We start from the raw sequence: 15766 nt of genomic DNA, 5'->3' as shown, positions 1-15766 counted from the left end.
TGTCTCACATTGAGGTCTTTCATCCACTTTGAGTTTATCTTTGTGAATGGTGTTAGAGAATGGTCGAGTTTCATTCTTCTGCATGTGGCTGTCCAATTTTCCCAGCACCATTTATTGAAGAGACTTTTTTCCATTGCATGTTTTTTCCTGCTTTGTCAAAGATTATTTGACCATAGAATTGAGGGTCCATATCTGGGTTCTCAATTCTGTTCCATTGATCTATATGTCTGTTTTTGTGCCAGTATCATGCTGTCTTGGTGATTACAGCTTTGTAATATAGCTTGAAATCTGGCAATGTGATGCCCCCAGCTTTGTTTTTCTTTTTCAACATTTCCTTGGTGATTCCGGGTCTTTTCTGATTCCATACAAATTTTAGGATTGTTTGTTCCAGCACTTTGAAAAATGTCACTGGAATTTTGATCGGGATGGCATTGAAGGTATAGATTGTTAGAACAATGTTTATTCTTCCGACCATGAGCATGGAATATTTTTCCATCTTTTTGTATCTTCTTCAATTTCTTTCATGAGTGTTCTGTAGTTCCTAGAGTATAGATCCTTTACCTCTTTGGTTAGGTTTATTCCGAGGTATCTTATGGTTTTTGGTGCTATTGTAAATGGAATCGTTTCTCTGCCCTTATTATTTTTATTAAGGAAGCTCTACACCCAATGTGGGGCTTCAACTCATGACTGAGTCACATGCTTTACCAACTGAGCCAGTCAGTCATCCCTACTCTTAAATTCTTTAAGGTGCTCAATTAAAATAGGACTTTATGTCTGTGAAAGTCTTCCTTTTTATCCCTATCTCTGGTTCCCCATCAGTGGCATTTGGTATATATTCTTTCATTTTTTTTCCCTGATTATTTGTATGTGCGTGCGTTGTGTTTGTGTGTTTTATAATGCTATTATGCCATATTTGCTTTTATTTTTTCTTAATGTGTCCTGGCCATCTTCCCATTTCAGTACATGAAAAGCTACCTAATTTCTTTTAAAATTGCATTATTACTTCACAATTTAGCGAATCTGTCGGTGAGCATTTGTTACTTTTTAAACAATGACATAATAAACATCTCATTAACATTCATTTTTCTGTACTTTTATGTCTTTCTCTGAACTACATACCTAAAATGGATTGTCAAGTTAAGCATTTCAAAATTTGATAGGCTGCCAAATTGTCTCATAAAAAGGATGTTCCAATTTATATTCCTCCAGTCGTATATAAGATTACCTGTTCTCTCTTTTTTTTTTTTTTTAAGATTTTATTTATTTATTTATTTGAGAGAGAGAGAGAGAGAAACAGCATGAGAAGGGATAGGGTCAGAGGGAGAAGCAGGCTCCCCGCCGAGCCGGGAGCCCGATGCGGGACTCGATCCCAGGACTCCAGGATCATGACCTGAGCCGAAGGCAGTCGCTTAACCAACTGAGCCACCCAGGCGCCCAAGATTACCTGTTTTCTTACACTGTTGCCAACAGTGGCTGTTATTAAATTTTAAAAAGATTTTATCACTCTTATGACCAGAAGTTGGTATTTTTTGTAATTTGCATTTTCCTATAATCTGCATTTTATTTTCTTACAATCTGCATTTTAAAATGAGGCAGATTTTAAAAATATGTATTCTTTCTTGAGCTAGGAAGAATAAATTTTATAAGCTTATTTTGTGGGCATAAAATCAAATTTATTCCAGACATGTTCTATCCCATATTTGGCATAAATATGGGATAGAACGTTTAGTATCTCTTCGGTAAGTAAAACACAGTACATGAAGCCCTAGCATGGTGCCTTGTGCTAGTGGGTATTTAATAAAAGTCTATTCTCTTTCAGTCCTTTATTCCTTTTTCTTCCAGTTAATTAATAGTCTCCTTTCAGTCTGCCTTGTTCTTTAGGTTGTTCTCTGTAGTTGTTCCTCTGTTATCTGAGATAACAGAATGAAAGACTTTTCAGTGAGTTTATATGAAAGATTTCTGCCTTGGATTTGTAGGAGTCAGAAGATTGGGTAGTGTAGTTTCTTGTCTTTCAAAGTAAAACCTTGCATTTTATATTTTTGTAGCATACATTCTAGATTTTTACTTGTCTTACGAAAAATATCTCTGTGAGGTTCTTGAGAGTGACTCATGGGAAACTCTTGGGTTGGCAAGTTGATGGCAGAGCTAGACTGGTTGCTGAAATTTTATAGTCAAAGCCTTTAAGAAAAGGTTGTACATCCTTATATTGATCTATGTAGTCAATGCAGTTTCATTCAGGATATAGAAGAGCAAGAGAACTAGAACAACCAAAACAGTTTTGGAAAACACCCAATTTAGAGGACTCACATGACCTCTTTTAAAGACTATACAAATTCAATAATCAAGATGGTATAGTACTGGAAAAATGAAGAGACTTATAGGCTGGTGGAATAGAAGAGATAGAGTCCAGAAATAGATCCACACATAGTATGGTCAGTCGATTTTTCAACAGAGGTGCAAAGGCAGTTAAGTGGAATAAGGATAGTCTTTACAACAAATGATACAGGAATGATGAGATGTCCGTATGCAAAAATATGAATCTAGACCCATATTTTATACCATATACAAAATTAATCATGTATCATAGGCCTCAAAATGAAACCTAAATTTGAAAACTATGAGTTCTAGAGGAAAACATAGGAGAAGGTCCTGTGACCTTGGGTTAGACAAAGATTTTTTTTTTTTTTTAAGTTTTAAAATTTTTAAGTAGGCTCCACACTCAGCACAGAGCGAACGTGCGGCTCAAACTCACAACCCTTAGATCAAGACCTGAGCGGAAATCAAGAGTCATCACACAACTGACTGAGCCACCCAGGCGCCCTTAAGCAAAGATTTCTTAGCTACTTCACTGAAAACATAAGAAAGCATGAGGGAAAAAGTGAACAATTAGCGTTCATCAAAATTTAAACTTTTGCTCTTCAAAAGACACAGTTAAGAGAATGAAAATGCAAGTCATAGGCTGGGAGAAAATATTTGCAGAATTCATCTGATAAAAGGGTTGGTATTGAGAATAAATAAGGAATCCTCAAAATTCAGTAATAAGAAAACAAATAGCCCAAATAAAAACGATAAAAAAATTTGACCATTCAGTTCACTAAAGAAAAGGATGACAAATAAACAAACACATGCAAAGATGCTCAACATCTTTAGTCATTAGGGAATGAGACACAACTATATTAGAATAACTAAGATTAAAAGAAAACAAAAACAGTTCTCTGCTCCCAGAAGTGATATTGGTGACCATGTAATTCTCACCCTCAGGAGCAGCAAGGATGATGCCCTGGACTTTTTATGTGGGAATTGTTTTAATGGCCCTTGTAGCATTGGATTTGAATCACAGACGCAAAACCTGTGGTGCTTCATAATGGTTTTGGAATGGAATATAATGGTGATCTTTGACAGTTTACAAAACAGAAAAGATTTCGGCTTGCTTATTAGGAAGGGTTCTTCTGTAGTGTTTGGGTATCGTAAAATTGAATGACTCTGTTCTGTTTCTTGGTTTCCTTTTATTGGATCTTTACATTTTGGACAGATTTTTATCTACTTTAAGCTCATGCCGTGAAGAGTGACAAAAGTCTACCTGGTTAGATAGCTTTGAATCTGTTTTTCATATTGCTGTCTGTCATCGTGGGTAATTACTCTTTGTGGTTATTGCAGGTACTCCATCCAAACCAACAGGGCTAGCCAATGGTGATCACGGAATAGAAAGGAATGATACTATGGGTAAGTGGTTCCCAGGATTCCCCAAATGTGGGGCTGAAACAGTCACAGTAAACACCTTGATGAGCTCCTTTGAGGAAGATTCTTAGTGAATCACATGAACTATTTCTAAGGATATTGTTGTTCTTGTTGGTGTATTCATGTCCAGGGCCCTCTGCCACATAACATCTCCAACAATGGAAAGAGTGAATTTCCTTTATGTTTCTTGAGTTATTTGTTGTAATTACACCACACAAGAGCTGGATCAATCTTAAAAATACGCTTATAGATGCAGACTAATCATCATCAAAATATGTTATATTGGAGGCATTTGGCCACTACAGCTCTTTATACAGGCTCTTCTCCACTGTACTTAGCTTGCTTTCCGTGGCTCAATGTTAGGAAACCTGTGAGCCGCAAATTAAAAGTTCTTCCCTTTTGATTTTGCCCTCAGTCTTTTTCTTAGTCTTTTTCCCCTGTTAACTGTTATTTTTGAAATCTGTCTCTAACTTTAATGCCTAGCCCATTAACTAGGGCTTTGATACTCCATCAGCTAGCCCTGAACCCCTGTGGCTTCCCACCTCATAACTAGCACCAGCCCCCAATCCCCAGTGTATTTGTATTGAGCAGAATTCTCTAAGCAGTAGTGGGGCTCTCTTAGGTAGCTGATAAGGAGAGTCAGCTTGTATTTCTGTAAATAACTGCACTTATTTTGCAGTTGTGATCAGGCTGACACTGTTGACCCAAATGAATAGATGTTTAATGGTCAAGTAAATTATTCTTTGCAACAGAGCATGCTCTTAACTGGGGCATCACATTTGATTGACATTACTGTACTGGAGGCAAGCACTAGACATGGATTGTGTCTGTGTTTCTCTTGTATGCCTACCTCAGCCTGGAGAAGGTTTTCCTTGAGCCACCGTACGATTTCTCGGTTTTAAAGGCTTCCTTCTGTTAGCAACAGCAATTATTCTAGGATTTATTCTTTATTCTGTGACCTTTGGAAATGTTGTATATATCTTTGTACCTCAGATTTATTGATGGCTGGTTTCCATTTGTTGTGAATGTTAGTTTTGCTCGGTGACATTAACATCCTTATTAGCAGCTCATAACTTAGAAACTCTTTACTTTAAGGTAAAAACATCCAGAAGTGCCACCTTATCTTCCAGTTTTGTGAACTGAATTTTTTAAATTTTTTTTTTTTTATAATCTTTGTTGTATTATTGACTGTTTCTGTGCCTACTTTGAAAGCAAAGTCATCTATGTAGTATAGTTTTAAGGATACATTTATGGCAATATCCCTGTGATTAAAGGAGAAGCTTGAACATGAACTTTTAAAAAATGAGTAAGTTCAGCTTTCTTTAACAAGGAGGCAGTGCCAGGGAAAGGAAAGGCTTGGAGGGGATTGACTTGATTAGCCAGTTGAAAGAGTGGATGCCATTTTCATCCAGAAAGGAAGCAGCTATCAAAACTAGAGAGAGTTCTCCAGCAAGATGTCAAGTGTGACCAGAAGAGACTTTGTGTAGCAATTGCTTCCCATTGCCAACTCTTAATAGCACAGAAAAAAAGAAGAGGAAAAACATACAGCTTGGCCCTTACTGTTTCAAGACTTTTAGTTCCCTGGTGGCAAAAAAGAATCCGAATATTTATGAACTACCCAATGACATTATGGCAGCAGGTAGAATATAGTTTGCATACGGGAAGATGTTTGCATTCTGAGTTTGACCACCTGAAAATATGCATGTTTCACTGGGGATGGGAAGGAGGAGTAGGGAGGGGACGGAGAGTGCATGTTTCTGGAGCATGTTGTGACCTCATTCTAATTTGGCCATTACTAAACTAGAGCACATAGCTCAGTGCCATTTTGAAAATTCCCATTTCTGTTTCGTTCAGGATGTTGTCTCTAGTCCTAATTGCAGACCAGTTCCACTGATAGCGTATAAAGGGTTTATGAGCATCTTGCTATGTTGAACTTGCTGTTTACTAATGACCTGTGCTTTTCTGCCTTTTCCTTCCCCTTCCTACTTCTTCCTCCCTTTCTATTTTTCTCCTCCTAGAAGCCTAGCGTGTCTCTCCACACTGGGGCTGCTGCAACACCAGACCAGTGATCTTTCCTAAGCACCGTTACACTTCTAAAACCTTCAGCATTTTGCAGAGCTTTGCTTTTCCTTCCTGGACATGGTGTAGAAGAAGCGGAGGGTAGTTCTTCGGGGCCTATTTCTGCTGATGCCTGAGCAAACCACCTGCTTCCTCTTGTGCTCTGCAGGGCTTGATGGAACCTCCTTTCCCTTTGTGAGCACAAAGTGCAAGATGAATTCTTTTTAATTTTAGTATTTTATAAAAGTCATCTAAGGTCTTTTATTTCTTGTTCTCTTTTAAAACTCATTTTATCATTTAATTCAGTCTCACGTTTTTTCTTTTCTTTAAACATTTTGAGTTGGCCTTTTCCATTTGGTTTTCAGATCTTCAAAATGAATCAGGATCTCGTAACACCAAATGAAAACGTGTGCTTTCATAAAGGGATTGAGTCCACCAGTACTGCATTGACCCTCCCTTCCCCTCCCCCTCCTCTCTCTGTGAGCTTGCTTTTAGGGAAGGGTGATATTTCAGGCTACCTATGTTTCTCTCCGCCTTACTAAAATCTGAATAACTATAGCTGTTTTAATTTAAAGTTTTCTCGTTTAGAGTAGCTCAGATTAAACTTTGAAAAGCATTTCCTCAAATTAAACCATATTTTGTTATTTGCAAGTTGGGCTGAAATGGTTTCTATGATGAAATTATGGTTTATTTGTCTAGAGGCTTAGATTCTCTTGAAAATCTGACAACCTTTTATTGTTTATGAAATTTTATAACTAAAGTTACTTTCATAACATGATCATGAGCTATCAAAACAAGAATTGAGAAGTTAAAGAAAATGCAACCCTGTTTTGTTAGGATGTTGATACAGAGAGAAAACAGCTTCTGTAAAAATATGGGAACGAAAGTACATTGCAGTACACTGAAGAACCACAACCAGCTTATCAGTTTTCTAATGAAATGGTTATCAGATTGGACTCACACTCTGTTCAGGTAGTGTCTAGTATCCCTTTGATCTCTGGAGCAGCATGCCAGTGGGATTGGTGGACCACATGTGAAGACCTTTACCCTGAACATTATTACCATTTATACTCCTTGTATTCTGAGGATTGTCCCAGTGGGACTTTCTTATTCTCGTTCCTCACTTTCCCACACTAAGAGCTAAAAAACCTGGAAGAACAACTTGGAAAAAGTACTGCGGAACTTTTCAGATAATAAGCTTTGATTGGACTTTGAGAAATAGAATATAAAACCTGGGCCATGTTTTGAAATCTTAGAGGAGTTCTGGTTTAAGATCCAGAATGTGAAATACTCTTTAATTTTCTATCCTCTTACTGATTATGGAGGTTATCATAATCACCAAGCTATTGATTGTTTCAAATTAAAATAAATAATTGGCAGTATGTTCTGAGGAAGATTTTGAGATGTACATTATTTTAGATCCTCTGACATAAAAGTGCTTTTGAGATGGAAGTTTAAACCGAGTCTCTGTGACTTCTGGAATTTAGGAAGCATTCATTCCCTCTTCTGATCACAGACGGGGGCCACATTGCCAAGAATTCCTCCTGTGAGTTCTTGGAGAGAAGACACTTAGAGGAGGCACATTTTAGAGGGAAATGCTGATGCTTCCCTTCTAAGCAGTTGTTAATGAAAACTCTTACCATGGGAGAGCACCCATCAAATAGAACATAGCATTTTCCCTTCGGTGTGCAGTTGTTCACTATGTTTTTTGGTTCTCTGTGTGTGTTTGGTTGGTTTGGCTTTGGTTTTTTGGCTAGGGAAATTTTCAAAACTGGTAGTGCTAACTTTTTAAGGATCATGGTTGACATTTTTCTATCACCGCTAACCAGTCTCTACAGCTTGTCTTAAGTGTTTGAAGAAGCCTGGGTGCAGCTCGGCTCTGGCAGTGGTCAAAGGGACACACACTCCATTATTACATTGATTTATTCCACTTTTTTTTCCATTTTGCTGTGTTTTTGTTTGACTTTTTTTTTCCAAAAAAAAAAATTTTTTTTTAAACAGAATTGAAATTTTCTACTAGCCAGCTAAAATGTGGTGTATATTGTTAGCTCTCTCTGTTTCACTTGGATGTTTCATTTTGTTTTGCATATAGCTTTGTATGAAGCAGCCAGTTCTATAAAGAAATGCTGTGTTGCCATCGTGGTCACACACAGGTGTGAGGTTACCAGACTGGTCAGGGTTGTTCTATTGAAATATGATGTTTCTTATATGTAATCTTTCTCTCTCTCTCTCTCTTTTTTTTTTTTCCTTTCTTGGCCCAATGTTGAAGATGTAGAACTTTGTTTACAAATAATATTTTATATAACCCCATTCATGCACCTGAGTTTATATTTTTTGTGACTTTAGACTTCAACAGTTTGTATATTGGGACATTTTAATGTGATCATTGTGCTAAATAAATTACACTAATAAAATAATAAAAATCTTACATTGACACCCTACAGACTGGATTTTGGTTGGAGTCTTAATTATTGAAGTATAACGTGACTAAGACATGAGTTTGGCAAATAAAGACTCTTGAAGAATGAGTTCTTGGTCTAGCTAAACTTCTGATCCCACCCATAATAGTTTCATAATTGTATGGGTTTTTTTACTTTACCAGGCATTTTCATTCACTTACGTTGTCGTTTTTGATTCTTTAGAGTAACTCCTTTTTATCCAGAAGCCCAAATGACTGATATTTTATAGCATCTGGTGAGAAAAACAGTTGGCAGAGTGGCAATATGCAGTTAACCCAAAAGAGTTTCATGGTATATCAATTATTGTTAGATGCCTTCTAATACTACATGTATGTTTAGTTAATATTCATTTTCATAATCTTCCTAAAATACATTCTGAATTATCCATTGAAACTGTTACATTCAATGACATTTTAATTTTGTAACTTTATTATTTAATGAACTCTAGTATGCTGCAACTGGGAAGAATTCAACAGAATGCCCAGTTCCCTACCCATTCTGGATTAATGTCTCCTTACAGTAGGTAGATTTGCAAATGCAATATGTTGACTGAAGACATTGAAAAGGTTCTATGCCTAAGGTATTTTGCATGGCATAAATAACTTTTTTAGCTTGGCAAGACATTTCTTTTTATTGAAAAACCTCAATTTAACGTTCTAAGTTGTCTTTTTAAAGATTTTGTTTTTGAAAACCCAACGTGGGGCTTGAACTCACAACCCCAAGACCGAGTCACATGCTTCACCAACTGAGCAAGCCAGGCACCCTCTTAGGTTTTCTTTCCTTTTTTTTTTTTTTAAAGATTTTATTTATTTTTTTGACAGAGAGACATAGCAAGAGCAGGAACACAAGCAGGGGGAGCGGGAGAGGGAGAAGCAGGCTTCCCGCAGAGCAGGGAGCCCGATGTGGGACTCGATTCCAGGACCCTGGGATCATGACCTGAGCCGAAGGCAGACGCTTAACGACTGAGCCACCCAGGCGCCCACCCTCTTAGGTTTTCTTTTACTAAGAGGGCTTAACACAATCTCTTCTTAGGTTTAAAGCACAAGAATTTAAATACTATAAGTAATAATTCACAAACCTCACTAACTTTCTTATAAGTACACTAGTATTAAGGCTTTTGGTGGGATGGGGACAATTCTCAGATCTTATTAGTATATTCATTTTGATGAAAGCGACATGAGGGGTGCCTAGCTGGCTCAGTTGGTTAATAACGCGTCCAACTCTCGGTTTCAGCTTAGGTCATGGCCTCATGGGTTGTGAGACTGACCCCGCATCTGATTCATCTGGGAGTCTGCTTCAGGATTCTCTCCCTCTGCCCTTCCCCCTGCTTGCCCTCTCTCTCTCTCTAAAAATAAAATCTTTAAAAAAAAGAGAGGTGAAACCTGGCCCCTTGTCAACCTGATAATATGGTGGAGCTGGGAGGCTAAAGAGGGTTCTGGACAAAGACACAGTACTGATCGGTTGGGCACAGAATATCAGCTTCATTTCTAAGTAATGTGTAAGAGTGGATTATCCTCAATTTTATATTGATGCTGTTTCCATTACAGTGAAGGCTTAACAAGACTTAACCACAAATTATTTGTGGTATAAACCCAGGACCCTGGGATCATGACCTGAGCCGAAGGCAGAAGCTTAATGACTGAGCCACCCAGGCGCCGCCCCCCCAATATACTTTTTAAACCATAACTTTGTATGATTTGCTTCTCTCTGTGGAATGAAACTCCACCTTATGCCAAAAGGCATATGAAGGTATAGAATATTTTTTTTATTTGTAATTTCGTTAAGTAATATATGAATACATTCTCCTTTCTAAAAAAAATTAAAGCATTATAAATATAGCCATACTCTAGAGACCAGAGGAGTTTTATTCAAAGAACTAATATTCACACAGAGCTTCTGTAAATTGATCTTGTATTTTTACCTGAATGTAGACTTGAACAGGTTTTTCTGATATATCTTATGAATAATAGGGATACCTGTCATTTGTATAACCCATTAGAGTTTGTAAACTGTTTTGGAATGTATAACAGTATATCCGTTTTTCATTTGAAGAAGGTGAAGTTAGGTTCATACTAGAGCTCAAAATTGAACCTAGGCTGATGAGCCCTGTGCTGTCTCTACCACAGTATGTCATTTCACAGTGGGTCTTCTAAGTGCTAACCAAGTGTCACAAAGGCAGTTGGAAGGAACAGACCTTTAAAGCCTTTTCTAGGCACTACTTTCTGGGAGAAAATCCAGGCCAAGGCAAGGGCTTTATATGTACATAGGTAGTTTATTTTGAGAAGTGATCCCATGAAAAAAAGAGTAGGGGACCAGGAAAAGTGGAATTGGAAAGAGGAAAAGCCAGTACGATGAGGTATTACTTAGTTACTTCTGTGGACAAAGTGGCCTTAATCCTGAGCCATCTCTTGGCTAACGGTTGTGCTTCTGGGTTTGCACTTTTGCAATGCTGGACTGCAGATATCTCATCTCTGGTATCAGGGATGGCGTGTGGCAGAAAACAGTCAAATCACACCTACATGCAGCTGGATGCCGCATATGTTATAGGTGGAGTGAAAGATGGGCTTTTAAGAAGGATTGGGCACAAGAGGTGTCCAATTAACCAAGAGGTTAATTCAACAAAAAATTCGTCTGCTTATGCCTTATTATAAGGAATGAGGTTCTTGCATTCTACCAAGAGAATTTGAAGGAATTCTACATATCACAGAACTAATTTCCAAAGCCTAATTATTAGAAACTATAGAACTAATCACAAAAGTTAGTTCTGGAATTTCCCATCCTAATATTTTTCTTCTTGAATCAGTTTCAGTAGTTCCTGCCTTTTTAGGAATTTGCCCATTTCATCTTTTAATTTGTTGACATACTGTTGTTTCTAATTTTCTCTTATAAAGCCTTTTATTTCTGTAAGATTGGTGTTGACATCTCCTCTTGCATTTCTGAGTTTAGTAATTTGAGTCCTGTCTCTTTTTCCTGATCAGTCCAGTTAAAGGTTTGTCAAATTTGGTTTTGTTGAGTATTCTCTATTTTTCTCTTTTCTACTTCATTTATTTTTACTTTCATTTTATCATTTCCTTTCTTCTGCTTGCTTTGGGTTTAGTTTGCTCTTCTTCTGGTTTCTTAAGGTGGAAAGTTATGTCATTGATTTGTGATTTTTGTTTTTTACCCCCCTTTAATGTAGGGATTTACAGCTATAAATTTCCTTCTAAGCACTGCGTTAGCTGCATCTCGTAAGTTTGGGTGTGTTATGTTTTCATTTTCATTCATCTTAAAGTATTTTCTAATTTCCTTGTGATTTCTTTGATCTATTGGTAATTTAGGAGTTTGTTGTTAATTTCCACGTATTTGTGAATTTCACAAACTATCTTCTGTTGTCATTTCCTAATTTCATTCCATTGTTGTTGTAGAACATACTGTGTATGATTTCAGTCCTTTTAAATATATTCAGGCTTGTTTTATGGCCTAACATGTGGTCTGTCCTAGAAAATGTTCCATGTGTATTTGAGAAGAATGCATATTCTGCTGTTGTTGCATGGAATGTTCTGTAAAATGTTTGTTAGGTCTAGTTGGTTTATAATGTCATTTAGGTCCTCTATTCCTTATTGATATTCTCTCTAGTCCTATTAATTACTGAAGGTGGGGTATTGAAGTCTCCAATAATCATTGTTGAACTGTCTTATTTCTCAGTTTGGTTAGTTTTTTATTCATGTATTTTAGAGCTCTAATGTCTTAAAGGAGAAATTTGAATAATGTAATTAACTCTTACATGGTTTTTACATTGCTCACAGATTCATTCCTTTTGAAAAATTCTAGGGTTTGAATAAAAGGATGTAAATAAGTGAATACTACAACTGTGAGCTTCTAGGAGCTTCCAAAGCAGCAGCAAAATGTCAGTCACTGGTAGGAAGATTTAAAATGCTTTTTGAAAAGATGATTTTTTCTTTCAAAATCCAACCACTTTCTTTGTTTTTTTGGTAGAAATAGGAAAATCTATCCTAAAATTCATATAGAATCTCAAAGGACCCTAAATAGCCAAAACAATATTGAAAAAGAATGAAGTTGGAGGTTTCACACTTCCTGATTTCAGAACTTAATTGCAGTGCTACTACAGTAATCAAAATGGTGTGGTTCTAAGATAAAGATAGACATATAGACCAAGGAATAGAATATAGAGCCCAGAAATAAATCCTTGCAAATATGGTCAGATGATTTTAGACCCTTGCAAATACGATCAAATGATTTTAGACAAGAGTGCTAAGACCATTCAGTGGGGGAAAAGATAGTCTTTTCAACAAATGGTGTTAGGACAGCTGCATATCCACACACAAAAGAGTGACATTGGACCCTTACTTTACACCATATGCAAAAAATAAGTCAAAAGGGATCAAAGACCTAAACGTAAGAGCCAAAACTATAAAACTTTTAGAAGAAAACATAGGGCAAAAGCTTCATGACATTGGATTTGGCAATAATTTCTTGGATATGACACCAAAACACAGGCCACAAATTAAAATAGATAAACTGGACCACATAAAAATTAAAAACTTTTGTGTATCAGAGGACACTATCAGTAGAAGGCAACCCACAGAATGGGAGAAAATATTCACAAAACATGTCTCAAGGGATTAATATCCAGAATATATAAAACACTCCTACAGTCAACAACATAAAAACAAACAACTAGATTAAAAATGTGCAAGAGACTTGAATAGACAGTTCCCCAGAGAAGATCTGCAAAGAGCAATAAGCACATGAAAAGATGCTTAACATCACTAATCATTAGGGAAATCCAAATCAAAACCACAATGAGATATCACTTCACATCCATGAGGATGGCTATTATCCAAAAACTCCAAACAAACAGAAAATAACAAGTGTTGGTAAGGATGAGGAGAAACTGGAACCGTTGTACATGATTGGTGGGAATGTAAAATGGTGCAACCACTATAGGAAGTGGATTGGTAGTTTTACACAAAATTAGAAATAGAATTACTGAATGATCCAGCACTCCCACTTCTGGGTATATACCCCAAAGAATTGAAAGCAGAGACTTGAACATATTTATACAGCTGTGTTCGCAGCAGTATTATTTACAATAGCCAAAAGGTGGAAGCAACCCATATGCCCACTAATGGATGGATAGATAAATAAAATGTGGTATAGACATAAAAAGGAGTGATATTCAGCCTTAAAAAAGGAAGAAAATTCTAATACATGCTCCAACGTGGATGCACCCTGAAGACATACTAAGTGAAATAAGCCAGTTACAAAAGAACAGATACTGATTCCACTTATAGGATTACTCTTATATGAGGTTACATATATAAATAGTCAACTTCATAGAGACAGAAAGTTGGGGACAGAGTTTTAAGTTTTGTAAGACAAAAAACATTCTGGAGATGGACGGCAGTGATGCTTGCATAACATTGTGAATGTACTTAATGCTACTGAACCGTACACTTAAAAATGGTAAAAATAAATAGGCTAGCTCAGTAAAAAAGATGATTTTCAAATTAACCATCATGTACATGACAGACCTCTTTAGAATTAAAGTAATGCTTTATATATTAGCTGTCTTGTGGATTTGTTCTAGTTTGTCCAGTTGCAGAGAGAAATACACAAATATGTAAACATTACTTAAATGCTAAAGAGTTATAAGGAACATTTGGTAAGAACAGATGTATAATAGTAGTTAAGTTCCATGAGGAGGTTGGATGAGAACTAGGGAAATTTGAAATTAGAACTTGAAATCTCCATTTGGATATAAAGTTGACATCTCAAACTTAAAGTGTCCTAAACTGAAGTGATTCCACCACACCCCCCCACTCCCAAATCAAAACAAAACAAAAACAAAACCCTGCTTCTCCATTCATTAAATGGAAATAGAATGCTAGTTGCTCAGCCTAAACATTTGGCTTCCCCTATGTCCTTATTTTGTACCCCACATCTAATTTGTTAGAAAAGTCGACCTACAACCTGACCACTTCTCACCACCCCCACTGCTCTTTCCCTGATTGGACCTACCTCCTCTCACCTTGACTACTGTAATAACCTCCCAAACTAGTCTCCCACCTCCATTTGTTTGCTCCCTACAGTGTATTCTCAACAGCATCCAGAGTGGTCCTGTATATAGATCATGTTGCTCTTTTCCTTAAAACCCTGCCACTGGTTTCCCATCTCAAACTAGAAACCAAAGTCTTTACCAGTGGCCACAGGGCTGTTTAATACCCCTTTAACTGTCCCCTTTGCGAGCTTTGCTTCCTTGGTGTTCTTGCGCTGTTACTGAACAAGCCAGGTGGGCCCTTACCTTGGGCTCTGAGCCCTGGCTGTTTTCTCTGGATTGTTCTTCCTTCTTATATAAGATATACTCGTGGTTCACGCTATAGCTTTTCAGTGAGGCCTTCCTATTCTGTCTAAAATTACACCCCTTCTATTTTTCTCTCCCAACTTCTCTGCTTTCATTTTCCCCACGGTACTTGTCACTTTATAATTTGTACGGTTTAATGATTTATCTTGCTTATTGTCTGACTTTCCCCACTAGAGGATAAATACTATGATAGGGATAGAGTTTCTGTTTTGGTCACTGCCATGGCCCAGCACCTAGAACAGTGTTTGGCACCATAGTATATGCTCAGTAGCTATTGAATGAATCATCTTGTTGAATGTGTAATTTTTAAAAAAGAAAAAATCCTGAAGGAAAGAAATGTGGCTCTGAGAAAGTCTGTCCTAAGTTGGCAACGATATTTGTACTAAGATGAAAGGGGTGAAAGGACGTAAAGTAGGTGAAGGGCGTATGGGGAGGGTGCACCCATCGAGGCACTGATGAAAGCAGAGAGAAGAGCTCTCTCTGGAGCAGAGGGGTGTTTCTGTCATTGCACATTTCCTGCTCATTCTAAAGGATATCAGGCCTTCGCCCTGTAGAATCCCTTGCTGTGTTTCTGTAGCATGTAAGAGATGTAGCAGGCAGTTTTTAATTTATCCAGGATACAGATGTATCCTCTCCTGTCTATTGAGGCAAAGCCCACGTATGTGTTATTTAGCCCATTTGCCCTGGTGTTACTCCCAGATCCCAAAAACGTCATGTTTACAACGACCTTCCACCTTCTTCTTTACCTAATACATTTTCACGGCTAAAACATTGTCACCGAGGTTGAAAAAAATACTTGTAATAATAAAGCCTTGTGCTGTGAGCTCTCTAGGCTATTGAAAAAATCACAAGTTTCTGTCTAGACCGTAATGGCTGTTGTGTTTAATGTTGAGAAGACCACCGGGCCCCCTTGCTCTTTTGTGTATAAACAGAATGATGATCTGACTTATATTTTTTATATTGTGATGTGCCATCAGCAGTTTGATCATGCTTCCTTCGTTTTTTTTTAATTTTTTATTGTTATGTTAATCCCTATACATTACATCATTAATTTTAGATGTAGTGTTCCATGATTCATTGTTTGTGCATAACACCCAGTGCTCCATGCAGAACGTGCCCTCCTCAATACCCCTCACCAGGCTCACCC

General features: G+C 37.2%; 1 protein-coding gene across 11 annotated transcripts in view; it reads left to right on the top strand.

Annotated features, from left to right (window-relative positions):
- The window catches only part of MAP4 (microtubule associated protein 4), a 171412-nt gene that overhangs the window by 56867 nt on the left and 98779 nt on the right, over positions 1-15766 (top strand). For 2 of the 11 annotated variants that reach the window (XM_031027835.2, XM_031027834.2), the window contains exon 1: positions 3355-3723. In XM_031027835.2, the coding sequence (XP_030883695.1) occupies positions 3720-3723 (4 nt within the window). In that variant the 5' untranslated portion in view covers positions 3355-3719. Of the gene's footprint in view, positions 1-3352; positions 3724-15766 lie in introns of those variants that run through there. The other 9 variants (XM_081816866.1, XM_081816857.1, XM_031027832.2 and 6 more) reach the window with 8 other exon arrangements.

Source organism: Leptonychotes weddellii, chromosome 1, assembly GCF_054177405.1.
Source record: "Leptonychotes weddellii isolate Sample4059 chromosome 1, ASM5417740v2, whole genome shotgun sequence".
In the NCBI taxonomy this organism is placed as follows: Eukaryota; Metazoa; Chordata; class Mammalia; order Carnivora; family Phocidae; genus Leptonychotes; species Leptonychotes weddellii.
The sequence above is the reverse complement of the archived record's forward strand: the minus strand, read 5'-3'. Positions and strand labels throughout refer to the sequence as shown.